We start from the raw sequence: 27918 nt of genomic DNA on the forward strand, positions 1-27918 counted from the left end.
ATATTATTCTACAATTTACATATTGAGAAAAGCTTTCTAACTATGATTAAAAATCTGGATAGAATAAAATAAAAATATAATTTTGATTACATAAAACAAGTTTGAAAAATTTGCATATAAAAGTACCATAAGTAAAGTAAAAAACAAATGACAATCTGGGAGAACAAATCTGCAACATATATCAGAGATAAATGGTTAACAGCCCTAATTTACAGAAAAGACTTTTGAAAGTTGAGGAACAGAGACCAAAATCTTTTTTTAATTTATACTTTAAGTTCTGGGTTACATGTGCAGAACGTGCAGTTTTGTTACATAGGGATACACGTGCCACGGTGATTCGCTGCACCCACCAACCCATCACCTGCATTAGGTATTTCTCCTAATGTTATCGCTCCCCTAGACCCCCAACCCCCCAACAGGCTCCCTGTGTCCATGTGTTCTCACTGTTCAACTCCCACTCAGGAGTGAGAACATGTGGTGTTTGGTTTTCTGATCCTGGATAGTTTGCTGAGAATGATGGTTTCCAGCTTCATCCATGTCCCTGCAAAGGACATGAACTCATCCCCTCTCATGGCTGCATAGTATTCTATGGTGTACATGAGCCACACCCTCTTAATCCATTCTATCATTGATGGACATTTGGGCTGGCTCCAACTCCTTGCTATTGTGAACAGTGCCACATCTTATAGACACAAAAATATGAAAATATATTCAACCTCACTCATAATAAGAAAAATACAAACTAAAACTACAATGAGGTTCCATTTCTTACTCCGCAACTTGGCAAAAATATCAAAGCCTGTCAATGCGCTCTGTTGGTGAGCCTAGGGAAAATCAGGTGCTCTCACATACTGCTGGAAAAAATACAAAATGGCATAATACCTATGGAGGGGATTTTGGCAATAGCTAACAAAATTACATATGTACTTATCCTCCAATAGAGCAATCTCAATTTCAGAAATTTCTCAAAATGATACATCAGCAGTATGAAAATGTATACACATAAGGTTATTATTTATTGCAGCATTATTTGTAATTGTGAAATATTGGAAATTACCTGTCAAAGCACAGGAGTTTGGTTGGATAAACTATAGCACATATACACAATGAAGTACTATGCAGCTGTAAAAATGTATAAGGAAGTATACATATACATCTGCTTATCTTTGGATTAACACATAAAGCATGAACCCCAAAACAATGAAGTTGGTTACCTACAAGGAGTGTGGGAAAATGGGGTGGGGAAGATAAAAGAAGAAAGTGACAGTTCTCTGAGTATACCTTTCTGTATGGTTTTTACTTTTGAAAACATGTTAATATGTTGTCCATATTCAAAAAAACAAATCAATAAGAATAGAAAAGTGGGGCTAAAACTGAAATCAAATGTAAACAAATAAACCCAACTAAATTTCAAATGGAAAACACAATGATACTGAAGAGAAACTACAACAAAAACTTATCTATAAGTCAGCCATCATCCCTCCCTGAGGGAACTGTAAATCACCTAGTTCTTTGTTCTGAAGTTACATTACAAAAATGGATGATAATTCAGGTATTCTTTTCGGGTAATGGTGGTATATGCATTATACGTAGGCGTAGGCATTTAAAAATTGTACATATGAGAAGGATACCGAGTAGCCAAAAGGAGAATCGGAAATGTAGTTTGCTATCCACCATCTATTTGCCCTTATTCTGGTTACAATGCATTACTTTCTTTCAGAGGGATCACCCCTTTTCCCACTTTCAGTTCAATTATTTCTTATGGAGTTTACTCGACCCCGAGGAGCTACACATGAGAGAGGAGGTAAAGTTTTGACCTGCTATTGCCATCTTGCCATTGTAATGCCTGAGAATGGGCCAGCATTGAAAACAGATCTGAGAGATGGAGAAAAAAATGTCCCCATGACTTTGACTAAGATATGAATCCCCTATGCTTTTTAAACCAGTTTATCTATGGAACTAGTACTTGCAACCAAAAAATGTACTAATGGATTTGCTGCAAAATCATAGTCAAAGACATTATTCCAGTTCCATGCCCCTTGTAATAAGGTTCTTCTTTGTTAAATGCTTTAAAAATCTTAGGAAGCAAAAAGTATCTGTTGAAGAATTAGCATTCTTCCTCTCACATAATTATGTAACCTGCTAAATTTCTCTTCTTGCCTTTCCTGTCAGGAAGCTCAGAGTTAAATTAATGTTCAAGTAAATTCCTTATTATCCCTGGCTCTTGGTGTACTTTTTTTCCTTTAATTTTCATGATTTTGTGTTTCACTTTAGCATCCTTATTGTATATATGACTGTTACCATAAACAACCTTGAATCTCTTTTAGAAAGAGAATAAAATCAGTGTCTGGCACAGAAACAGAATACACATTTGTTCAGTAAAAAAAAAAAATGCATCTATTAACAAAGTATTTCTGTCAGAAACGGAACGATCAGAGATGTTACATATGGTGGTGTACAACACTTCCTTTAAAAAAAAAACAAAAAAGTGTAGAACACTGTACCTACATTCAGAAAATATACCAAATGTATCTGAGAGTCTTAAAGCAAAAGGAAAGAAAAAGGCAAAACCTGGGTTCTAACCTATGCTTAGGCATGGAGGTGGGGCAGAGGGATGAGGAAATAACAGACCTAGAAATAGGTTGCTTTGTGCTTGGGTAGAGTAGGTTCTAGGTTCTAGAAGAAGCCAATAGTAAAAGAATGTAAACTCTATCTTCAGAAATATGTCCCCAGCAGTTTCAATCTGTTTGTTCAAGAGGACACATGGGGACTCATGGGAGAAGCAAATTGTGGTCTGATACTTCTATCTCTCACTTTGAGGTACATCGAGGGTACCTCGAAGTTAACCATCCTAGCTAACATGGTGAAACCCCATCTCCATTAAAAAATACAAAAAAAAAAAAAAATTGGCTCGGCGTGGTGGCGGGCGCTTGTAGTCCCAGCTACTCGGGAGGCTGAGGCAGGAGAATGGCGTGAATCCGGGAAGTGGAGCTTGCAGTGAGCCGATATCGCGCCACTGCACTCCAGCTTGGGCGACAGAGCGAGACTTCGTCTCAAAAAAAAAAAAAAAAAAAAAAAAAAAAAAAAAAAAAAAAAAAAAAAAAAAAAAAAAAGAAAAGTGTATCATGTTTAGTTTGGTAAGCCTAAATTATTTAAGGGTCTCACTGACCAAAAAAATGCATTACCTATTTTGGTAGCTAATGCTTAAAATACAACTGCAGAATGTAGTAATACTTTCATAAGAATAAGGTTTTTAAAGTATTACGTATAAATGGTGATCAGATATTTTATTAAGGGGCTGGGAGATGGAAGACATGAAAGCAAAAGCAGAAAAGATTAAAAAGAGGTGGCCAATATGCAAGCAATTTTTGCGCACTTACCAAAGTTGGCCTAGTGTCAGTCCTGTTTACCTTTAAGAAGTTGATTGAGAGAAACAGAGGAGGTACATGGTGCTTTTGATTACCGGGCTCCAAATGCATTTTTGACCCGCATATGAAATAAAATTTCTGTGTATATGTACAGCTGTTATAAATTAACACGGCATACACGTGTGACTTTTTTCATAAATTTCTGTTACTCTACTTGATTCTGAGCTTTAAAAAATTTTGCCAATCTTTAGAGATTAAAATTTTAATTTTTTTTTGCTGTAGAAAAGGTTGTCACCTTATCTAACTTGCAAACAAATGCATTTTCCTGATAAGTCCTAAAAATACTGTAAGCTTTAATGTTCATTTTATTTAATTTCCTTGCCTTATGAGAATATTAGAAGAGTAAGTTGGAAAAATACTAGAGTTTAGGACATATCAGGGTATATGCATGAAAAAGCAATATCCTGAAACACCTGTTACACCTGGCCCCTGAACAAGGTGTATCATTTCCAATGAATTCTGCAATTAGCTGGATGTGTTTAATAAAAGCAGACACAAAATTTTATATCCAAAAATGATCAAGCGAGGTCAACGGTAAAAATGTTAGAAAGTTGCAGCCTTTTTATTTGGTACCCAGAGAATGCCAGTAATTTAACATATCTTGAGAACTGTTGCTCACAGAGTTTTAACAAGAACAAAAATAAATATAACTTCTATGTCTTCTTTGGCATGTTGTAAATTCAAAATGATAGCCATTTCTTTAGCAGCATTGTGAGAGAAAGAAACATTGTAAAATGAACTACTGGATTTGGTCTTACATGATAAAAAATTTAGTATAATAAATGAAAATTTTAATGTCAAAAAACCAATGGTTTAAAGAAAACATTAATAAAATAAATGGTAACATAAAATTCATAATATAGTCAGAACAATAAAATAGTTTTTGAACACTGGGGATTGTTTAACTGCAGCTTTGAAGTTTTTAAGTACACGTAAATCAAATTCACACACAACTTTTATTTAATGCCATTTCAGTCTTCAGAAATGCAATGAAATGTCAGTATATATATATATATTTAATATCAGAAATAAGTTTAGGAATTCAAAAGTGCTTGGGATGTGTTGGCAAACCAATTTTTTAAAAAATGTGGCTATAGCAAACTGTGGTTGCTTCATAAAGCCTATGTAACTCCCAACTACCAACAGTACTTCCTGTTTTTTTTTTTTTAATCAAACAGAAAAACCACCTTCTCCTTTTTTTTGTACTATGGAATTTAATGCAAGATAAATTCTAACTTACAAACCATGCTGGAATTTGGATATTTAAGGTTTCATGTGTAACTTTTTAAATGGCTGTTTCTTTTCTTTCTTTCTTTTTTTTTTTGAGACGGAGTTTCGCTCTTGTTGCCCAGGCTGGAGTGAAATTGGCACAATCTCGGCTCACCGCAACCTCTGCCTCCCAGGTTCAAGTGATTCTCCTGTCTCAGCCTCCTGAGTAGCTGGGATTACAGGCATGCGCCACCACACCCGGCTAACTTTGTATTTTTAGTAGAGACGGGTTTCTCCATGTTGGTCAGGCTGGTCTCGAATTCCTGACCTCAGGTGATCCACCGCCTCGGCCTCCCAAAGTGCTGGGATTACAGGCATGAGCCACTGTGCCCGGCCGGCTGTTTCTTGATAGACTGCTTTCCTGCTGTTAAAAATAATTTTATCATACTAAAAAACAAAACTACATATTTGTTATAAGCAGCAATTTCAGAGAGAATGAATTTGGAAAGAGAAAGAAAATGTGACCTGAGCAATATTAGTTCATAGGAAAGATAAAAGTAACCTAATCGGTCACATTTTGACAATTTTTTAATAAACGAATGCAGTTAGTACATTCTCTATAATTGTCCACGTAAAATTAGATGCTTAATACCTTTTGAAGAATAAATTATTAGTTCCCATAACTAGACAGTTGGAATTACAGCAAAGCAGTCATCCACAGAAGCTCTATTGTCCAGCGTTTAGAAATGTGAATACAAAGCGAACCCTAACTTGGCAATTACATATATATATTTATTTATAAGCATTTAGCTAAAATTTATTTAGTGAATAATTGAAGCATACATAATTTGCCAATATAATGTAAGCTTGGATTTCCATATTCTAAAACTTTTGTTTTTCTAAATATTTCAAAGAAACTTATGTCTATAATTTAATATATTCAAGTATAGTTCCCTTTTCTCTTATGTATTAGCAACCAAACTGAATTTTAGGTGATCAAGCATAACATTTTATTGAAAGTATATGATGGAATTCACTATACTGTAAGACTAAAACCAGGAACAGTGCATCCATGAGTATAATGTATGTTGTGAATAATCACTATCAATGCCACTATATTCCCACATAAAAAGGCAAATAGCCCACTATTGATTTATTCTGCTAATTTCAACAATCATTGATCTTGAGGTACATGCCAAAAATGCCTGAATAAGCTTTGAAATGTAAAACAAAAATGTTTTAAAGAAGTTTAATTGCAGTTGGCCAATATATACTTAATATGGCTTGCATTTTTTTTTTTTTTTTTGAAATAACATTGTGACTTAAAGGATTTCTAGGTCCTAAAATCTGGAAAAGGGATCTGGAAAAATTTGGACTCCATGAGTAGTTTGGATTCAATCTCTCTGTGCTTTTTTTTTCTTTATAACAGGAATGGGATGGGGGGTGGGGGGAATAAAACTTCTTATGCTATATAGGTCATGTACTGTGAGAAACAAGAATACAAAACTATGGGTTTAAAAACAACATATACAGAAATAATCGCCAATCTCTGTCTACCTCCACATCATTTTGTCATAGAAGTTCATTGTGATTAAAAAGTTTAAAAGTTTTTAAGAGAAAAGGTAGATTGAGAAGTAGAAAGGAAGTAGGAAGGAAACTGTGCAAAAAAAGAAACAGTTTATTAGATACTCTGACCCTGGGACACACTGTTCCTTTCCCCCAAAATATTTTCCCTGATAGGAACTGAATTTAAAATTATCACCTTGTTAGATTGCCTGAAGATCCAGCAACTAAAAACTTGATTAATGCACAACTTCCTTAAAAAATGCCAATTAACTATTAGCCACTGACAGAAAAATGTAAATTAATTTAATAAGATAGCTTTCCTTTCACCTTTTTAGCTGGAAATGTCTGTTCTGACAGAATGGATATCCTGATTTGGGGAAGAGGAAGAGGAAGGAACAAGGAGTAAGGATCACACAGAATCCTTCTGGGGATAGGGTAAATTTCGTTGATGGAGTATTGCTGTGAGGTGCTCAAATAAGATAGATAGCATGAAGGGGCTGGAAAGCCAGGAGAAAGAGAATGCACAGAATACCACAAATATGCTTTGCCCACTTTAAAGCCTAAGAAGTTTTCTTGTGGGCCTTAGGGCCAAGATAAATGGTTGTTTTCCTTCTTCATATATGAAAGACCTCTATCTAGAAAATACTAGTCAATCTGTATGGAAGTTTCTCTGGGCAGTACTATTTTAACATGTTGTTCCAATGGGCAGACATTATACATACCAAGCATCTGTTCTTAAGGTTGTGGGTTGCCTAAACATATGGAATCCCTTTGAGCCAAACAGAGGTGCTATCAAAATTGTTTTATTATATTGAATTACCAATGACAATAAATTACAAAAAAACAATGTTTTAGACATTGCTGAGTCTAACAAAATAGGCTGAAGTTTGATCTTTGTGAAAGGACTTGAAACCATTGTTTTTTCCCACAAAAATCCCCATCACCAGCACTGCATTCGAATTTTCTTGAAAATTGTTTCCTGAGTTTATTCATGGTAGTATGTGCTTAAGGACAACAGGTTGTTAGTCTATTTGAGCAAACCTGATGTTTTCTCTAAGAAAAACAAATTCAATATCCTCCCCCTTCAAGAACAACAATAAAACCCCAAACTGTGCTATCATTAAATACTACCAAAAACCATTAACTAGAAAAACACAATGCAAAATAATTATTCAAGAACCCATTAGAAACCACAGTATTCTAAAGTCTTATAGAAAAGATGTGTTTTTACTAGTTAAGCATTGATAGAAGTCCCATCAAAAAAATGTTCAATCCAAATCTGCATTTTTGGCTATGGAGTTCTAGCCAAACTGGACAGGATTAGGCATCCTTACCTGGGCTCCTTCTACAAAATAACAGTATGTTTTGAAGCTCTCCCATATAATAAGGTTGCCCCCTACTACTGTGGTTAAGCTAGCATATTTGAGTTTTTCACTAGAAAACTCTCAAACAATTATCGGGTACATCCAGTAGCATACCTGTGTCTTTTATACACTGTCAGTCCTCACTGGGTGATCAGAAATCATGCTGTTCATTGCTTAATTCTTATAGTGTTCCTTTTATGATAGGACTGTATGGCATGACCTTTCTGAGCAAGCTAATTTAAAATTAATTAAGACTGTCTACTTTTTAAAGCCATTGATTATAGAAAACCTGAAAGTTATTTTGTAATCATTTTTCATTTTCTGATTTCACTTCCCCTAATTTTATTACTTAAAATGCATCCATGGAAATAGTATCTCTGTCCTGAAAACTTCAACACCAAAATCACACCTCTGAGTTTGACATATCGATTCTGATAGGAAGGCATAACAGCACTAGATAATGACAGAAGGAAAATAAGTCAGAATATATGCTTACAAACTGTTACATGCAAGTACATATAGTAATAAAGCAAATGAGAAAAAAAGCCAAAATGGAACATAAAAAGCCATAAGACATGATACCTAACTACTTCTAAGTAATTATTTTTCATGTGGCATAAATTGTTCTTTAATCTCTTTCAATTATTTCCAAAAGATACCTCAAAATAAGAATACATACTTTAATATATCACACCCAGGAAACAGATATTTGTGCAAGGGGTATAGATTATTTACATTACAAACAGAATATGTATAGTTTCTTTTATTAAATACCAAAGTTACAAGTTTCCTAGCCTAAATTGTATAATTCAGCACTCAGTAATCAACTTTCTCTCTGAATGAAGCAAAGTAAAATACATAGCAAATAGTACACCTAACACGCACAAGTAGTTCACTTATATTCACTAAAGAAAACTGTGATATCCTCCAGTTTACATTCATGAATTCTTTCTGTCAGTAGTGGTAGTAGTAGTAGTAGTAGTAGTAGTAGTAGTAGTAGTAGTAGTAGCAGCAGCAGTAGTAGCTGCTGTTGTTGTAGCAATGGTATTTTCTTCAACAACGTGAAATGATTCTTTAGCATTTCATCATTTAGAGAAAAGAATACATACTACACAGTGGTTCTGAATTATACATTAAATAAGACCAATTTGGCCAGGTTTTTATAAATATGATTTTAAAATGTGCTCAAATTTTTTGTAGACCATTGATATTATTCATATTTAAAATGTTAGTTTATCTTCATGAAGTAAAATGATTAAGTAGCATTGTCTAAAGTTTACTGTAATACAATATACTATATCATGTGTGCTATATGCACAAGTCCACTACAGCAAGATGTCAACTGTATTATCATAGGATTCAAGGTAGAATAATATGCTACACTGTACTTCAAAGCACATCGAAGTCAGAAAAACAACAGTGTAGTTCATTTATAAAGGGGATAGATGATGATTAAAATCCAATTGGTTAACTTGAAAGTCAGTTTATATAACACCAGGATAGTGTCAACACCACATACTTCATTTTCAAAGGCTTAACTATGACCTATTTATAAGATTACACCAACAGTATAAAGCCTTTGGAAAAAAAAAAAGTTTCACTTGTACTAAATTTCCATTTGATGTAAAATTTACAGAAGCCTTATAAAAACCTTTATTTCTAAATGAGGCCACTTATGGATAATATACAGATCTGCCTGCACACATTATCTGAGATATAATTCTTCTATAACAACTTTGGCACCAACTATATCAAGAATTCATATATTAGCACAAATGTATTTTGCTCTGGCACCAAACCACTATGTTTACATTTTAGTAACTACAGTGAGTCAAATGAATGGAGTCCTTTGGTTTTACGGAATAACAAGCTTTTATAATCAGTTTTTGTTGTTTTTCCTTCATTAGAAAAAGCCTATCCTTCAGGATCTGATGTTTAAAAATACTAACATTGCTTGTCATTATACTATTATATATGTATACTGATTGTTGGTAATGACTCCCCAAACCATAATTGTATGAAACAAGAAAAAAAATATTAAAGTAACTTTATTTGAAAGGAATTTTAGAAGCTTGTGTGCAGAGAAGTTGTGAGGACCTGGTGGACACCAATTATATGCTTAAATAAACACTTGAACACTACTGCAAACACATAGTATGAATATTGTGGACCTGTGAATGGTTTTTTAAATCTCACTTCCCCTAAAAATGGGGATTTAATATTACTTAATATTCAAGTAATTTAGCAGACAGCGATGCCTTTGATAAGAATAGGAAAAAAGCCACACATTTAATTTCATCTTCATCCAGTTTGGCCTAGGAACACCACAAATCTTACAGGCCAGTTGATGTTCGCTTTTTCATGCTTCGTCGCTGGGCTAAGCTTGAAGCAGCTACAGGCTCTAGGACTGGTTGAAAGGTCTTGTGAGTCAGGGCAGAGTATGTTGCAACCATTGCTCCCTAAAGTAATGAGAAAATGCCACAAACTAAGTATAAATTCTGGAGTTAAAAAAAAAAAAAACTTTCACATGATATCATGAGACATATATCTAGAACAAAATGTTTTCCTAGGAAAATAATTGAATATATTAGATCTGTGCACTGATGAATCAATATTACTTGTATGTTTTTCATTTCAATAACTATGCTTTTTACAAAAAATTGTTAAAACACTAACATTTAAAACCTTGATTCAATGTATATGGATATAGGAATGGTTTCACGAACAGTTATAAATTAAGAACTAACAGCAATCTTTTATTTCAATATGAAACTTGCATTTAGCCCAATCCTAATTCCAGCATCTCTCAAAAGCAAGGCAGGTACAATCAAGAAATTTTTATTGTTTCATCTGAAAGGCAGTAGTAAAGTAAGCTAAGAAAAGTACATGGTTGTTAATTTAAAAAAATCTATCTTTAAAAAATAAAGATATTTTAAGGAATTATTTAAGTGTCATCAGCAAGTGGCACACAATGGGTTTATTAGGTATCTGATATCTTGAAGGCACATAAAAGTATGTTTGTTTTACCTTAACAACATGTGACACATCATTTCTCTTTGGCTGATCATTTGGCAACTGGTCTCTGTGAGTTATCCATGAGTGCTTTAATATTTGTTCAGCAGTATACCGCTGATGTGGGTCCATATGAAGCATATGGGAAAGCAAATCCTAAATTAAAAAAAAATGTGTGTGTATATATATATACATGTATACATACATAATTTTACATTTACTGAAAATGTGACAGCATCAATAGCCTTGCAATCTGTTTATTTCACCTACATTTATGTAAAGTAAAATCTATACTCTACACAGTTAACTCTCAAGAGAATCTTGAGAGATATTTTTCAATATATACTAAATCCTTATACACCACTTTTAAATCGGAAGATGCCAAATCTGTGGAATTGGATGTGTGATTAGTGACGGAGGAGGAAAATGTAAAATGGCAGAAGTTATCCTGGAATATGCTAAATGTTCAGCAGGAGACAGGAGCTATTGAACTTTGCTGTTAAGCTGGGCCCCAAGGTGTAAGGGTATGTGTACACAGATAAAACATAGAAGGGAGGGTCCCATGTAGTTAATCCATTCAATAAATGGTGGCTTACTATATAACATATTAAGAAAGCAAACCATAAATCCAATGTTAGCAAGTGGCTTCTATCATAGTAGTCCCCAGTGCATTTTAAGTTTTTCATCAGAGTAAGTGTACGTTTGCTTATGTTATCTCTGTTGCAATTTAAAAAGTTGTAAATTTAATATAACCTCACAGGAAAAGTTTTCAATATATTAAGAGATGTAATACTTTTAAATAAACTGTCTCTCACAAGTATCTTTTAGAGAAATGAGAAGTAAACTCCTTAATAAGCATTTTCGGAGAATCTGGCAAGATGGCCAAATAACAGCTCCGGTCTGCAGCTCCCAGTGAGACCAATGCAGAAGGTGGGTGATTTCTCCATTTACAACTGAGGTACCCAGTTCGTCTCACTGGGACTGGTTAGCCAGTGGGTCCAACCCACGGAGGGTGAGCAGAAGTAGGGTGGGGCATCGCCCAACATGAGAAGTGCAAGGAGCCAGGGGACCTCTCTCCCTCGGCCAAGCAAAGCTGTGAGGGACTGTGCTACCCAGCCCAGATACTACACTTTTTCCATGGTTTTTGCAATCCACAAATCAGGAGATTCCCTGGTGTGCCTACACCACCAGGGTCCTGGGTTTCAAGGATAAAACTGGGAGACAATTTGGGCAGACAGTGAGCTAGCTGCAGTTTTTTTTTTTTTTCGTAACCCAGTGGTGCCTGGAATCCCAGCGAGACAGAACCATTCACTCCTCTGGAAGTGAGGCCGAAGCCAGGGAGCCAAGTGGTCTCGCTCAGTGGGTCCCACTCCCACGGAGTCCAGCAAGCTAAGAACCTCTGGCTTGAAATTCTCACTGCCAACACAGCAGTCTGAAGTCAAACTGCGACAATTGAACTTGGTGGCGGTGGGGGGGGGGGTGTCCACCATTACTGAGGCTTGAGTAGGCGGTCTTCCCCTGACAATGCTAAGGGGGCCGGGAGGTTTGGACTGGGCAGAATTTACCATAGCGCAGCAAAGCGGCTGTGACCAGACTGCCTCTCTAGATTCCTTCTCTCTGGGCAGGGCGTGTCTGAAAGGCAGCAGCCCCAGTCAGGGGCTTATAGATAAAACCCCATTTCCCTGGGACAGAGCACCTCGGGGAAGGGGCAACTGTGGGCGCAGCTTCAGCAGACTTAAACTTTCCTGCCCGCCAGTTCTGAAGAGAGCAGCTGATCCTGACAAGGATTCTCCCAGCACAGTGCTCTAGCTCTGCTAAGGGACAGACTGCCTCCTAAAGTGGGTCCCTGACCCCTGTGCCTCTTGACTGGGAGAGACCTCCCAACAGGGGTCAACAGACACACCATACAGGAGAGCACCAGCTGGCATCAGGCTGGTGCCGCTCTGGGACGGAGCTTCCACAGGAAGGAGTAAGGAAGCAATCTTTGCTGTTCTGCAGCCTCCACTGGTGATACCAAGGTGAACAGGGGCTGGAGTGGACCTCCAGAAAGCTGCAGCAGACTTGCAGAATAGGGGCCAGACTGTTAGAAGAAAAACTAACACACAGAAAGCAACAACTTCAACATCAACAAAAATAACTCCCACACAAAAACTCCATATAAAAGTCATTAGCCTCTAACATCGAAGGCAGATAAATCCACAAAAATAAGGAAAAACCAGCACAAAAACGCTGAAAATTCCTAAAAATAGAATGCCTATTTTCCCCCAAATGATCGCAACTCCTCTCCAGCAAGGGCATAAAACTGGACAGAGAATGATATTGACGAATTGACAGAAGTAGGCTTCAGAAGGTGGGTAATAACAAACTCCTCTGAGCTAAAGGAGCATGTTCTAACCCAATCCAAGGAAGGCAAGAAACTTGATAAAAGGTTACAGGAACTGCTAACTAGAATAACCAGTTTAGAGAGGAACATAAATGACCTGATGGAGCTGAAAAACAGCACGAGAACTTCGTGAAGCATACCCAAGTATGGATAGTTGAATTGATCAAGTAGAAGAAATGATATCAGAGATTGAAGATCAAATTAATGAAACAAAACATGAAGATTAGAGAAAAAATAATTAAAAGGAACGAACAAAGCCTCCAATAAAATGTGAGTCTATGTGAATCAAATCTACGATTGACTGATGTACCTGAAAGTGATGGGGAGAATGGAACCAAGTTGGAAAACACAATTCAGGATATCATCCAGGAGAACTTCCCCAACCTAGCAAGACATGCCAACATTCAAATTCAGGAAATACAGAGAACACCACTAAGATACTCCTTGAGAAGAGCAATCCCAGGACACATAATCATCAGATACTCCAAGTTTGAAACAAAAGAAAAAATGTTAAGGGCAGCCAGAGAGAAAGGTCGGGTTAACCTACAAAGGGAAGCTCATCAGACTAACAGTGGATCTCTCTGCAGAAACCCTACAAGCCTGAAGACAGTGAGGGTCAATATTCAACATTCTTAAAGAAAAGAATTTTCAACCCAGAATTTCATATACAGCCAAACTAAACTTCATAAGCAAAGGAGAAATAAAATCCTTTCCAAACAAGCAAATGCTGTGAGATTTTTGTCACCACCAGGTCTGCTTATAAGAGCTCCTGTAGGAAGCATTAAATATGGAAAGGAAAAACTGGTACCAGCCACTGCAAAAACATCAAAATATAAAGACCAATGACAATATGAGGAAACTACAACAACTAATGTATAAAATAACCAGCTAGCATCATGATGACACGATCAAATTCACACGTAACAGTATTAATTTTCAATGTAAATGGGCTAAATGCTTTCCATAAACAGAACCAATGACAAAAACCACGATTATCTCAATAGACGCAGAAAAGGCCTTCAATAAAATTCAACACTACTTCACGCTAAAAACCGCCATAAACTAGGTATTGATGAAACATATCTCAAAATAGAGCTATTTATGACAAACCCATAGCCAATATCATACTGAATGGGCAAAAGCTGGAAGCATTCCCATTGAATACCAGCAGAAGACAAGGATGCCCTCTCTCACCATTCCTATTCAACATAGTATTGGAAGTTCCAGCCAGGGCAATCAGGCAAGAAAAAGAAATAAAGGTATTCAAATAGGAAGAGAGGAAGTCAAATTGTCTCTGTTCACAGATGACATAACTGTATATTCAGAAAACCCCATCGTCTCAGCCTAAAAACTATTTATGCTGATAAGCAACTTCAGCAAAGTCTCAGGATACAAAACCAATGTGCAAAAATCACAAATATTCCTACACACCAATAATACACAAGCAGAGAGCCAAATCATAGTTAAATTCCCATTCACAATTGCTATAAAGAGAATAAAGGAATACAACTTAACAAGGGACATGAAGGACCTCTTCAAGGAGAGCCACAAACCACTGCTCAAAGAAATAAGAGAGGACACAAACAAATGGAAAAACATTCCATGCTCATGGATAGGAAGAGTCAATATCGTGAAAATGGCCATAGTGCCCGAAGTAATTTATAGATTCAATGTTATCCCCATCAAGCTACCACTGACTTTCTTTGCAGAATTAGAAAATGCTAATTTAAGTTTCATATGGAACCAAAAAAGAGCCCATATAGCCAAAACAATCCTAAGCAAAAAGAATAAATCTGGAGGCATCATGCTACCTGACTTCAAACTATACTACAAGGCTACAGTAACCGAAACAGCATGGTGCTGGTACCAAAACCAATATATAGACCGATGGAACAGAACAGAGGCCTCAGCAATAACACCAAACATCTACAACCATTTGATCTTCGACAAACCTGACACAAACAAGCAATGGGGAAAGGATCCCCTATTTAATAAATGGTGCTGGGAAAACTGGCTAGCTATATGTAGAAAGCTGAAACTGGACCCTTTCCTCACACCTTATATAAAAATTAACTCAAGGTGGATTAAAGACTTAAATATAAAACCTAAAACCATAAAAGCCCTACAAGAAAACCTGGATTATACCATTAAGGACACAGGAATGGGCAAAGACTTTATGACTAAATCACCAAAAGCACTTGCAACAGAAGCCAAATTGGACAAATGGGATCTAATTAAACTAAAGAGCTTCTGCACAGCAAAAGAAACTATCATTGGAGTGAAAAGGCAACCTACAGAAGGGGAGAAAATTTTTGCAATCTATCCATCTGACAAAGGTCTAATATCCACAATCTACAAGAAACTTAAACAAATTTAGAAGAAAGAAACAACTCCATCAAAAAGTGGGCAAAGGATATGAACAGACACTTCTCAAAAGAAAACATTTATACGGCCAAAAACATATGAAAAAAAGCTCATCATCACTGCTCATTAGAGAAATGCAAATTGAAAACACAATGAGATAACATCTCATGCCAGTTAGAGTGGTGATCATTAAAAAGTCAGGAAACAACAGATGCTGGCGAGGATGTGGAGAAATAGGAATGCTTTTACACTGTTGGTGGGAGTGTAAATTAGTTCAACCATTGTGGAAGACAGTGTGGCAATTCCTCAAGGATCTAGAACCAGAAATACCATTTGACCCAGCAATCCCATTACTGGGTATATACCCAAATATTATAAATCATTCTTGTATAAAGACACATGCACATTTATGTTTATTGCAGCGCTATTTACAATAGCACAAACTTGGAACCAACCCAAATGCCCATCGATGACAGACTGGATGAAGAATAAATGGCACATATACAACATGGAATACTATGCAGCCATCATGTCCTTTGCAGGCACATGGATGAAGATGGAAACCATCATTCTCAGCAAACTAACGCAGGAACAGAAAACAAAACACCAGGTATTCTCACTCATAAGTGGGAGTTAAACAATGAGAACACATAGATACAGGGAGGGGAACATTAAAAACTGCGGCCTGTCGGGGGTTAGGGGCAAGGGGAGGGAGAAGGGGAGGGAGAGCATTAGGACAGATACCTAATGCTTGCGGGGCTTAAAAACTGAATGACGGGTTGCTAGGTGCAGCAAACCACCATGGCACACGTATACCTATATAACAAACCTGCACGTTCTGCGCATGTATTCCAGATCTTAAAGTAAAATTAACCAAAAAAAAACTGTTCTAATATAGAAACAAAATCATCGTATGCAAACGTTTCATCAACCACAGAAGCAGTGAAACTAAAGACTCTAAGTAGTACTATCAGATTCTGAAGAATAACGTAATTGGTTGAAACCATGTAAGGGACTAGGGCAACCAATCAAAAGCCATACTGGGGAAACATGTGCAAAAATAAATGGACAATTAATACTAAAAAGAAGATAGCAATGATTTCAATGAAACAAACCTAAATGGTTATTGGAAAAATGAAAAAATTTCAATAGACCAAGGATTTCTTCTTCTGGTCAAGATGAAATACCAAGGACTGGATGTACCTATCTGCCCGAAACAACCAATTAAAAAAAAACATAAAATATATAATATGTCAACAGTTTTCAGGATATCAGATGTTAGGCAATAAAGGAAAGTGATTCCTAATAGTGAGAAACAATCAGGTTAGCATTGTGATTGCTTCAGCTTACCAACCTGAGAGAGTTTTCTAGCTGCTGTGCAGGTAAGGGAAACTCAGGTGAAGCCTTGTGGGTTTGAACTGAGGAGACAGAACTGAGACTCAGGGGAGACCAAGGCAGACATAGTTAGCAGGACAGGGTATGAGAGGGGTGTGAGGAGCAGAGAGAGAGAATTACAAGGCTCTATAAAAGGTCTCACTAAATTATCTAGCAGATTACTACTGATAAAGACGTGGGGAAACAACCCAAGACCTTGGAAAGAACTATCTGAAAGCACTGGATGAAAATCAGGACTCACACAGGTGGGGTGTATTGCCTGTTTCCACCCGCCAAAATGGAAAACATCATAATTGATGAAGTATATTACAGAGTATTTAGAAGCACCTTGCCTAAATAGTGAGTAGCCCTAGACTAAACACTAGTCTAGTCTGGTCCTGCCTAAAAAAATTTAAAAGGAGGACCCAAAAGTATGAAACTGTTTCCAGTAACTTAACTGCTGCCCAGAATAAAGTTCAAGCATACTTATAGGAAAATGAAGAGCAAACTAAACCTAAAATTAGAAGAAAATAAATAATAAACATCAGAGAAGAAATAAACAAAATAGAGAATAAAAAAATGATAAATGAAAAAGAGTTGGTTTTATGAAAAGATAAACACAATTGACAAACCTTTAATGGGACTAAGATAAAAGAGAGATGATTGAAATAAATAAAATCCAATGGAAAAGAAGACATTACAACTGATACCACAGATATAGAAAGAACTATGAGACTATTACAAACAACTATATGCCAACAAATTGGAACACCTAGAAGAAACTGATACGTTCCTGGATATATAAAATCTACCAAAATTGAATGGACAAAACAGAAAATCTGAACAGACCAATAGCAAGTAACAGGATTAAATCAGTTACAAAAAGTCTCCCATCAATGAAAATCCCATCATCTGATGCCTTCACTGCTGAATTCTTAAGAGCAAATACCAATCCTTTTCAAACAATTCCAAAGGATTGAAGAGGAGAGAATCCTGCCAAACTCATTGTATGAAGCCAGAATAACCCAACTGTTCTAACCAGACAAGAACACAACAACAACAAAAACTATAGGCCAATAGCCTTAAAGAACATAGATGCAAAAATCCCCAGCAAACTGAGTTCAACAGCACATTAAAAACATCATTTAACATGATCAAGTATAATTTATCTCAGGAATAAAAGGATGGTTCAACATATGCAAATTAACACATAATACATCACATCAACAGAATCAAGGACAAACACCATATGATAAATTTAAAATGCAGAAAAAGCATTTGATAAAATTCAACATCCATTAATGATAAAAAACATTAAACAAATTAGGTATAGAAGAAACATACCTCAACTTAATAAAGGTCACATATGACAAACCCACAACTAATATCATATTGAATAGGGGAAGGTTGAAAGTTTTTCCTGTATGATATGGAATAAGACAAATATGCCCACTTTTACCACTTTTATTCAGCATAGTTCTGGAAGTCCTAGCCAGAACAATTGGGCAAAAGAAATAAGGGGCATGCAAATTGGAAAGAAGGAAATAATACTGTTACTGTTTGCAGATGACATTATCTTATTTATAGAAAACCCTAAAGATGCCACCAAAAATTGTTAGAATAAACAAAGTGCAGTAAAGTTGCAGGATACAAAAGCAACATACACAAATCACTAGCATTTCTATATGACAAGAGTGAACAGTCTGAAAAAGAAATCGAGAAAGCAATTCCATTTAGGAGCTGCAAAAAAATAGAGAGGAATAAATTTAACTAAGGATGTGAATGATCTCTACAATGAAAACTATAAAACACTGATGGAAGAAACTGAAGAGGATACAAATAAATGGAAAAATATTCCATTTTCATGAATAGCAATAATTAATATTGTTGATATGTCTATACTACCCAATCTACAGATTCAATGCAATCTCTATCAAGGTATCAATGGCATTCTTCACAGACATAGAAAAAAATTATAAAATTCGTATGGAAGCACAAAAGACTCCAAATAGCCAAAGTCATTTTGAGCAAAAAGAACAAAGCTGGAGGCATAACACTGACTTCAAAGTATTCTATAAAGCTATAGTAACCAAAACAGGATGGAGTCAGCATAAAAATAAACATATAGACCAATGGAACAGAACAGACAACACAGAAATGTATTGATGCTCTTACAACTAACTGATTTTCAATAAAGGCAGCAGGAACACACATTGGGTAAAGGATGGTCTCTTCAATAGATAGTGCCAATAAAACTGGACATCTATATGCAGAAGAATAAAACTAGACCAACATCTCTTACCATATATAGAAATCAACACAAAATGGATTGAATACTTAAATGTAAGACCTGAAACTATAAAACTACTAGAAGAAAACATGGGGGAAATGCTTCATGACGTTGGTTTGGATAAGAATTTTTGGGCAAGAATTCAAAAATACAGGCAAGAAAAGCAAAAATAGACAAATGGGATTACCTCAAACTAAAAAGTTACTGCCCAAGAAAGGAAATAATCAACAGAGGAAAGAAACAATCTACAGAATAGTAGAAAATATTTGCAAAGTATATATCTGAAAAGGGATTAATATCCAGAATATATAAAACATTCAAACAACATAATAGCAAAAAAATACATAATTTGATTAAAAAGTGGTCAAAAAATCTAAATAGACTTTTTTTTTTCAAAAGAATAAATACAAATATCCAATAGGTATATGGAAAAATGCTCAATATCACTAATTATCACAGAAATACAAATCAAAACCATAATGGGATATTATCTCACCCCAATTAGAATGGCTAGTACAAAAATGACAAATGCTGCCATGGATGTAAAGAAATGGGAAATACGCTATACTATTGGTGGGAATGTAAACTAGTACAGCCACTATGGAAAACTGCATGGCATTTCCTCAAAAAATTAAAAACAGTACTAACATATGATCAAGCAGTCCCACTACTGGCTATTTACCCAAACGAAATGAGAACAGTATATTGAAAAGATATCTGCACTCCTATATTTACTGCAGCACGATTCACAATAGACAAGATATAAAAGCAACCTATGTGTTCACCAACAGATAGTGGATTATAAAATGTGGTAAATATAAACAATGGAATACTATTGGCCAAAAGAAATGCTGTCATTTGTGGCACCATAGATAAACCTGGAAGACATTATGTTAAAGAAAATAAGCCAGACACAGAAATACAAATACCACCTGATCCACTCATTTGTGGAATTTACAAAAGCTGATCTCATAGAGTACAGAGTAGAACAGTGGTTACTAGGGAATGAGGAGGTTAGGGTTGAGGGAGGGATGGGGAGAGATTAGCAAATGGGTACAAAATTATAGACAGATAGGAGAAGTAAGTTCTGGTGCTCTGTTGCAGAGTAGAGTAAATATAAATAACGATACTGTATTATACATTTCAAAACAGCTAAAAAAGAGGATTTTGAATGTTTTCATCACAAAGAAATGCTAAATGTTTAAGGTGATGGATAAGTTAATTACCCTGATTTGAACATCATACAATATACACATGTATTGAAACATCACACTATACCTCATAAATATGTACAATTTTTATGTGTTAATTAAAAATAAATGTTAAGAAAAACAAATTTGACATTAAGAAAATAGAATACTTATAGGAATTTAAAAGTATCTAGCACCCACCAAGGTAAAATTCACCGTATTTGGTATCTTCTCAAAAATTAGTGGCCAGGCAAAAAGCACAAAAATGAGGAGAAAGAAAAGAATCAATCAAAACTGACCCAGAACTGACAAAGATGTCAGAATTAGCAGCCAAGGATATTAAATAGTTATTATAATTGTATTCCTGATGTTCAGAAATTAAGTAGAGATAGAGAAGATATAAAAAAAGACTCAAGGCCGGGCATGGTGGCTCACGCGTGTAATCGCAGCACTTTGGGAGGCCAAGGCGGGTGGATCATGAGGTCAGGAGCTCGAGACCAGCCTGGCCAACATTGTGAAACCCCGTCTCTACTAAATATACAAAAATTAGCTGGGCGTGGTGGTGCACCCCTGAATCCTAGCTACTCAGGAGGTTGAGGCAGGAGAATTACTAGAACCTGGGAGGCGGAGATTGCAGTGAGCCAAGATTGCGCCACTGCACTCCAGCCTGGGAGACAGAGTGAGACTCCGTTGCAAAACAAACAAACAAACAAACAAAAAAAACCTCAAATCAAACTTCTAGAGATAAAAACTGTGAGATAATAAATAATGAAACTAAATCAAATATACACAATAGATACTTTCCAAAAAGAAACACGAGAGTATAAAACAACAAAAGAGCAGTTTGAGTGAGCTGTGAGACAACTTCACATGGTCTAATATATATATGCAGTTGAAGTCCCAGAAGAAAATTGGGAGCAGAAAAGAATATTTAAATAAATAATGGCCCCCAAATGTCCAAATTTGATGAAAACCATAAATTCACAGATACAATAAGGTCAATAAAACCCAAGTACAAGAAAAATCAAGAAAATTACATCAAGGCACATCAAACCCAAATCACTCAAAACCCAAGACACAGAGAAAACCTTAAAAGTAGCTAGAGAAAAAAGGACATGTTACATGTGAAACAAGGATAACAACAGATTTCCTGTCAGAAAAAAAATTCAAATGGGAAGACTATGGAACAACATATTTAACATACTGAAAAAAATGTCAACCAATAATTTTATATTGTGTGAACATATCTTTCAAAAATAATGGCAAATATTACACATCATAAAGAAGGTCATTTCATAACAGAGGGGATAAGTAATCAAGAGAAGAAAATTATAAATGTTTATTCATGTAAAAACAAAGCTTCAAAATACATGAAGCAAAAACCATTATAACTGCAAGGAGAAATACACAAATCCATAATGATAGCTGAAATGAGAAAGTAGACATCAGTATAGATTAAAGTGGTTAATAGCAGATATTAACCAGTTAGTAAGAAAATATTATAAGAAAAACTTTGTGCCAATGTGTTTGACAATGGACAAATTCTTTGAAATAAAAAAATGCCAGTGCTCACTCAAGAAGAAACAACTAACCGAAATAGCCATACACCTTTTTAAGAAATTGAATTTATAGTTAAATATTTCCAACAAAGAAAACTGTAGGTCCAGATGGCTTCACTGATGAATCCCAACAAACATTTAAGAATAAGAAATTCTAATTCTAAATAACTTTTTCAGAAATTTGAAGAGGAGGGAATGTTTCTCAACTCATTTAAGACCACTATTACACCAATATCAAAATCAGACAAAGATACTTACAAGAAAATAGTACATCCACATCCCTCATGAACACAGATGCAAAAATTGTAAGGAAAATTTTAGCAAATCAAATTTAGCTATATATAGTCTATTATGATCGAGTGGTACTTAACCTGGGAATAGAAGGTTGGCTTAGCATTTGAAAATAAAGGTAATTCAAATGTATATCAATGTAACAACAATAAAGAAAATCATGTGATTATCACAGCAGACATAGGAAAAGGCTGTGACAAAATCCAACATTCATCTCCAATACAAATTTTCATCAAACCAGAAACAAAATGGAACTTTTACCTAATTAGAAGCATCCATATAAAACCTACAGCTAACATCATCCTTAATGGTGAAAAATAAATGCTTACACTCAAGATCAGGAACAAAACAAGAATGTGCATTCTTTCCACTTCTACAACACTATACTGGAAGTTCTAGCCATTGAAAATTAAGAAAAAAGACATCCATATTAGAAATCAAGCACTAAAACGTCCTTATAAAAACTATTACCATCTACGTAGAAAAACTGATGGAATCTAGAAAAAAGCTACTAGAATTCATAAGTGAGGTTAGCAAGCTTCTAACATACAAGATCAATATAATCACATTTCTGCATACTAGCAACAAAAGAAAATAAAATTTTAATGCCATTAATATCATTAAAAACAAAATATTTGGGGAAAATATATGATAAAAGATGTTTAAGACCTGTATATTTAAACGTATAAAACATTGTTGAGAGAAAGTAAAGACCTAACTGGAAAGAGATACTGTGTTTATAGATAAGAAAAGTCAATGCTGTTAAAATGTCAATTCTTCCCAAATTGATCTATAGCTCCATCACCATCTCATTCAAAATCCTGGCAGACTTCTTTTTCTGATAGAAATTGAGAAGCTGATTATAAAATTCATATGGCAATGCAAAGCACCCAAAATAGCAAAACAACAACAAAAAACCTCAAAAAACTCTGAAAAAGAAAAAAGTCGAAACACTCATGGTACCTGATTTCAAAATTTAATTATAAAGCAACAGTAACGAAGATAGTATGGTAATAGTGTAAAGACAGACAAGTAGATCAGTGAAACAGAATAGGAAGTGTAGAAACAGAACCATGGATATTTGGACAATTGATACAAATACAAATGCAATTTGGTGAAGAAAGGATATTATTTTCAAAAAGTGGTACTGGAACAACTGCATATTCACATGTAAAAATGAACTTTGACCATATGTTGTACCATATATATATATGTTGAATCAAAAAAGAACATTGACCTAAAGATAAAACCTAAAATGATACAACTTCTAAAAGAAAACACAGGGGAAAATACAGATGCTCTGATTTATTAACGGGTTACACCTTGAAAAATACAGACTACTGATTGTTAACCCTCATGATCACATAGCTGACTGGGAGCTGTGGCTGGCTGCAACTACCTAGCATTGCCAAAGAGTATTTTACTGCACATTGCTAGCCCAGGAAAAGATAACAATTCAAAGGTTCAAAGTAGAGTTTCTATTGAACGTATATTGATTTCACTCTATCCTAAGTCAAAAAATCATCAGTCAGTCAAACCATCATAAGTTGGGAAACCTCTGTATTTGAAATCTTGCATAAGGCAAAAGTTTATTAGCTCTAATATCAAAAACATGATATACGAAAGAAAAAGAATAATCTTTATCAAATTAGAAATGACTGTTCTTTGAAAGACACTTAAGAGAATTAAGAGACAATCCATAAAAAGAAAATAATTGCAAAGCATAGATCTGACAGAGAACTTGCATTTAACACTCAAAAACCCAGTGAAAAAGGGAAAGGTAAAAGATAAATGGATGGCAAATAAACACATGAAAAATGCTGAACATCATTAGTCACTAGGGAAATGTGAATTAAAACTACTTTCAAATAGTATTACACACCTTTTAAAATAGCTAATTTTTTTAAAAAGGATCATATCCAGTGTTGCCAAAGATGTGGAAGAACTAAAATTTTCATATGCTAATGGTGAAAATGTAAAATAGCTCAGATAATTTGTAAAACAATTGAGTGGTTTCTTAAAACATTAAACACATGACTCAATCATTCTGCTCATAGGTATTTATACAAAAAAAAAGATATACACACATAAAACCACTGGCACATAGATATTCATAGCAGCTTTATTGGTTAACAACACAAAACAACACAAATGTCCATCAACAGGTGAACAGATGAACAATGATGTATCCATACAAAGAAATATTATCCAGCAATAAAATAGAATTAACTATTGCTGTACTTCAACAACATAGATAAATCTCAAAATTATTATTAAATAAAAGAGATCAAAAGACTGCAGACTTATGATTTAATTTATAAACATTTCAAAAAATATACAAACCCGTAGTGGCAGACAGCACAACTGTGTGTGCCAGAGAATGAGGTGGGTGGAAGATTATAAATTGAAGATATAGGGCAGGAGGGAGGGAATTACAAAATGGCATGAGGAAATGTTTAGTGGTAATGGATATGTTCATTATCTTGATTTTCATGATGGTTTCATGGGTGTGTATATATGTCATAACATTATATACTATACATGCATTTCATTTGTTATCAATTCTACCCCACTATAGTTGCTTAAAAAAAAATAAAAAAACTCAACAGTCTAGCATATAAGAATAAGTTCTTGAGGGCTGGTAAGATGGCCGAATGGGAACAGCTCCAGTCTGCAGCTCCCAGCTAGATCAACAGAAAAGGTGGGTGATTTCTGCATTTCCAACTGAGGTACCCGTAGTTGATCTCATTGGGACTGGTTAGACAGTGGGTACAGCCCACAGAGGGCGAGCTGAAGGAGGGTGGGGCATCGCCTCACTCAGGAAGGGCAAGGGGTCAGGGAACTCCCTCCCCTATCCAAGAGAAGCCGTGAGGGACTGAGCCACGAGAAACGATGCATTCCAGACCAGATACTATAATTTTCCCACCGTCTTTGCAACCCACAGACCAGGAGATTCCCTTGGGTGCCTAAACCACCAGGGCCCTAGGTTTCAAGCACAAAACTGGGCAGCCGTTTTTGGGCAGACACTGAGCTAGCTGCAGTTTTTTTTTTTTTCTTTTTCATACCTCAGTGATGTCTGGAACGCCAGCAAGACAGAACTATTCACTCCCCTGGAAAGGGGGCTGAAGCCAGGAAGCCAAGAGGTCTAGCTCAGCAGATCCTATCCCCACAGAGCCCAGCAAGCTAAGATCCACTGGCTTGAAATTCTCGCTGCCAGCACAGCAGTCTGAAGTCAAACTTGGACACTTGAGCTTGGTGGGGGGAGGGGCGTCCACCATCATTGAGGCTTGAGTAGGCAGTTTTCCCCTGACAGTGTAAACAAAGCCACCCGGAAAGTGAAACTGGGCAGAGCCCACTGCAGCTTGGCAAAGCTGCTGCAGCCAGACTGCCTCTCTAGATTCCTCCTCTCTAAGCAGAGCATCTCTGAAAGAAAGGCAGCAGCCACAGTCAGGGGCTTATAGATAAAACTCCATCTCCCTGGGACAGAGCACCTGGAGGAAGGGGCAGCTGTGGATGCAGCTTCAGCAGACTTAAACGTTCCTACCTGCCTACTCTGAAGAGAGCAGTGGATCTCCCAGCGCAGCGCTCGAGCTCTACTAAGGGACAGACTGCCTCCTCAAGTAGGTCCCTGGCCCCCGTGCCTCCAGACTGGGAGACACCTCTCAGCAGGGGTCAACAAACACCTCATACAGGAGAGCTCTGGCTGGCATCTGGCAGGTGCCCCTAACACCTCATACAGGAGAGCTCTGGCTGGCATCTGGCAGGTGCCCCTCTGGGATGAAGCTTCCAGAGAAAGGAACAGGCAGCAATCTTTGCTGTTCTGCAGCCTCTGCTGGTGATACCCAGGCAAACAAGGTCTGGAGTGGACCTCCAGCAAACTCAGGCAGACCTGCAGCAGAGGGGCCTGAGTGTTAGAAGGAAAACTAACAAACAGAAAGGAATAGCATCAACATCAACAAAAAGGATGTCCAGACAAAAACCCCATCCGAAGGTCACCGACATCAAAGATCGAAGGTAGATAAATCCAGGAAGATGAGGAAAAACCAGCGCAAAATGGCTGAAAATTCCAAAAACAAGAATGCCTCTTCTCCTCCAAAAGATCACAACTACTTGCTAGCAAGGGAGCAAAACTGGATGGAGAATGAGCTTGACAAATAGACAGAAGTAGGCTTCAGGAGGTGGGTAATAACAAACTCCTCCGAGGTAAAGGATCATGTTCCAACCCAATGCAAGGAAGCTAAGAACCTTGAAAAATGTTAGAGGAATTGCTAACTAGAATAACCAGTTTAGAGAAGAACATAACTGACCTGACGGAGCTGAAAAACACAGCATGAGAAGTTTGTGAAGCATACACAAGTATCAATAGCAGAATTGATCAAGCGGAAGAAAGGATATCAGAGATCGAAGATCAACTTAATGAAATAAAGTGTGAAGACAAGTTTGGAGAAAAAAGAATGAAATGGAACCAACAAAGCCTCCAAGAAATATGGGACTATGTGAAAAGACCAAACCTACATTTCATTGGTATACCTGAAAGAGATGGGGAGAATGGAACCAAGCTGGAAAACACTCTTCAGGGTATTATCCAGGAGAAATTCCCCAACCTAGCAAGACAGACTAACATTCAAGTTCAGGAAATACAGAGAACACCACAAAGATACTGCTTGAGAAGAGCAACTCCAAGACACATAATCATCAGATTCACCAAGGTTGAAATGAAAGAAAAAATGTTAAGGGCAGCCAGAGAGAAAGGTTGGGTTACTCAAAAAGGGAAGCACATCAGACTAACAGCAGATCTCTCTGCAGGACCCTACAAGGCAGAAGAGAGTAGGGGCCAATATTAAACATTCTTAAAGGAAAGAATTTTCAACCTAGAATTTCATATTTAGCCAAACTAAGCTTCACAAGTCAAGGAGAAATAAAATCCTTTACAGACAAACAAATGCTGAGAGATTCTGTCACCACCGGGCCTGCCTTACAAGAGCTCCTGAAGTAAGCACTAAATATGGAAAGAAAAACCCGTATCAGCCACTGCAAATACATACCAAATTGTGAAGACCATCAACGCTATGAAGAAACCGCATGAACTAATGGGCAAAACAACCAGCTAGAATCATGACAGGATCAAATTCACACATAACAATGTTAACCATAAATGTAAAGGGGCTAAATACCCAATTAAAAGACATAGCCTTGAAAATTGGATAAAGAGTCCAGACCAATCAATGTGCTGTATTTAGGAGACACACATAGGCTCAAAATAAAGGGATGAAGGAATATTTACTAAGCAAATGGAAAGCAAAAAAAAAGCAGAGGTTTCAATCCTAGTCTCTCACAAAACAGACTTTAAACCAACAAAGATCAAAAAAGACAAAGAAGGGCATTATAGAATGGTAAAGGGATCAATGCAACAAAAAGAGCTAACCATCCTAGATATATATGTACCCAATACAGGAGCACCCAGATTCATAAAGCAAGTTCTTAGAAACCTACAAAGAGACTTAGACTCCCACACAATAATAGTGGGAGACTTTAACACCCCACTGTCAATATTAGATCAACACGACAGAAAATTAACAAGGATATTCAGGACTTGAACTCAGCTCTGGACCAAGCAGACCTAATAGATATCTACAGAACTCTCCACCCCAAATTAACAGAATATACATTCTTCTCACCACCACATCACACTTATTCTAAAATTGACCACATAATTGAAAGTAAAACACTCCTTAGCAAATGCAAAAGAATGGAAATCATAACAAACAGTCTCCAGGAAAACAGTGCAATCAAACTGGAACTCAGGATTAAGGAACTCACTCAAAACCACACAACTACATGGAAAGGGAAAAACGTGCTCCCGAATGGCTACTGGGTAAATAATGAAA

General features: G+C 36.2%; 1 protein-coding gene across 4 annotated transcripts in view; it reads right to left on the reverse strand.

Moving 5' to 3' along the window:
- Positions 1 to 3969: 3969 nt before the first annotated feature.
- RPS6KA6 (ribosomal protein S6 kinase A6) overlaps positions 3970 to 27918 on the reverse strand; it is a 130521-nt gene continuing 106572 nt past the window's right edge. For all 4 annotated transcript variants that reach the window (XM_034949505.3, XM_008978143.5, XM_034949504.3 and 1 more), the window contains 2 exons: positions 10595 to 10735; positions 3970 to 10026 (listed from right to left, as the gene is read on the reverse strand). In XM_034949505.3, coding sequence (XP_034805396.1) covers positions 9901 to 10026; positions 10595 to 10735 — 267 coding nt within the window. In that variant the 3' untranslated portion in view covers positions 3970 to 9900. The remainder of the gene's footprint in view (positions 10027 to 10594; positions 10736 to 27918) is intronic.

The sequence above is a fragment of the Pan paniscus genome, chromosome X, assembly GCF_029289425.2.
Source record: "Pan paniscus chromosome X, NHGRI_mPanPan1-v2.0_pri, whole genome shotgun sequence".
NCBI classification, from domain to species: Eukaryota; Metazoa; Chordata; class Mammalia; order Primates; family Hominidae; genus Pan; species Pan paniscus.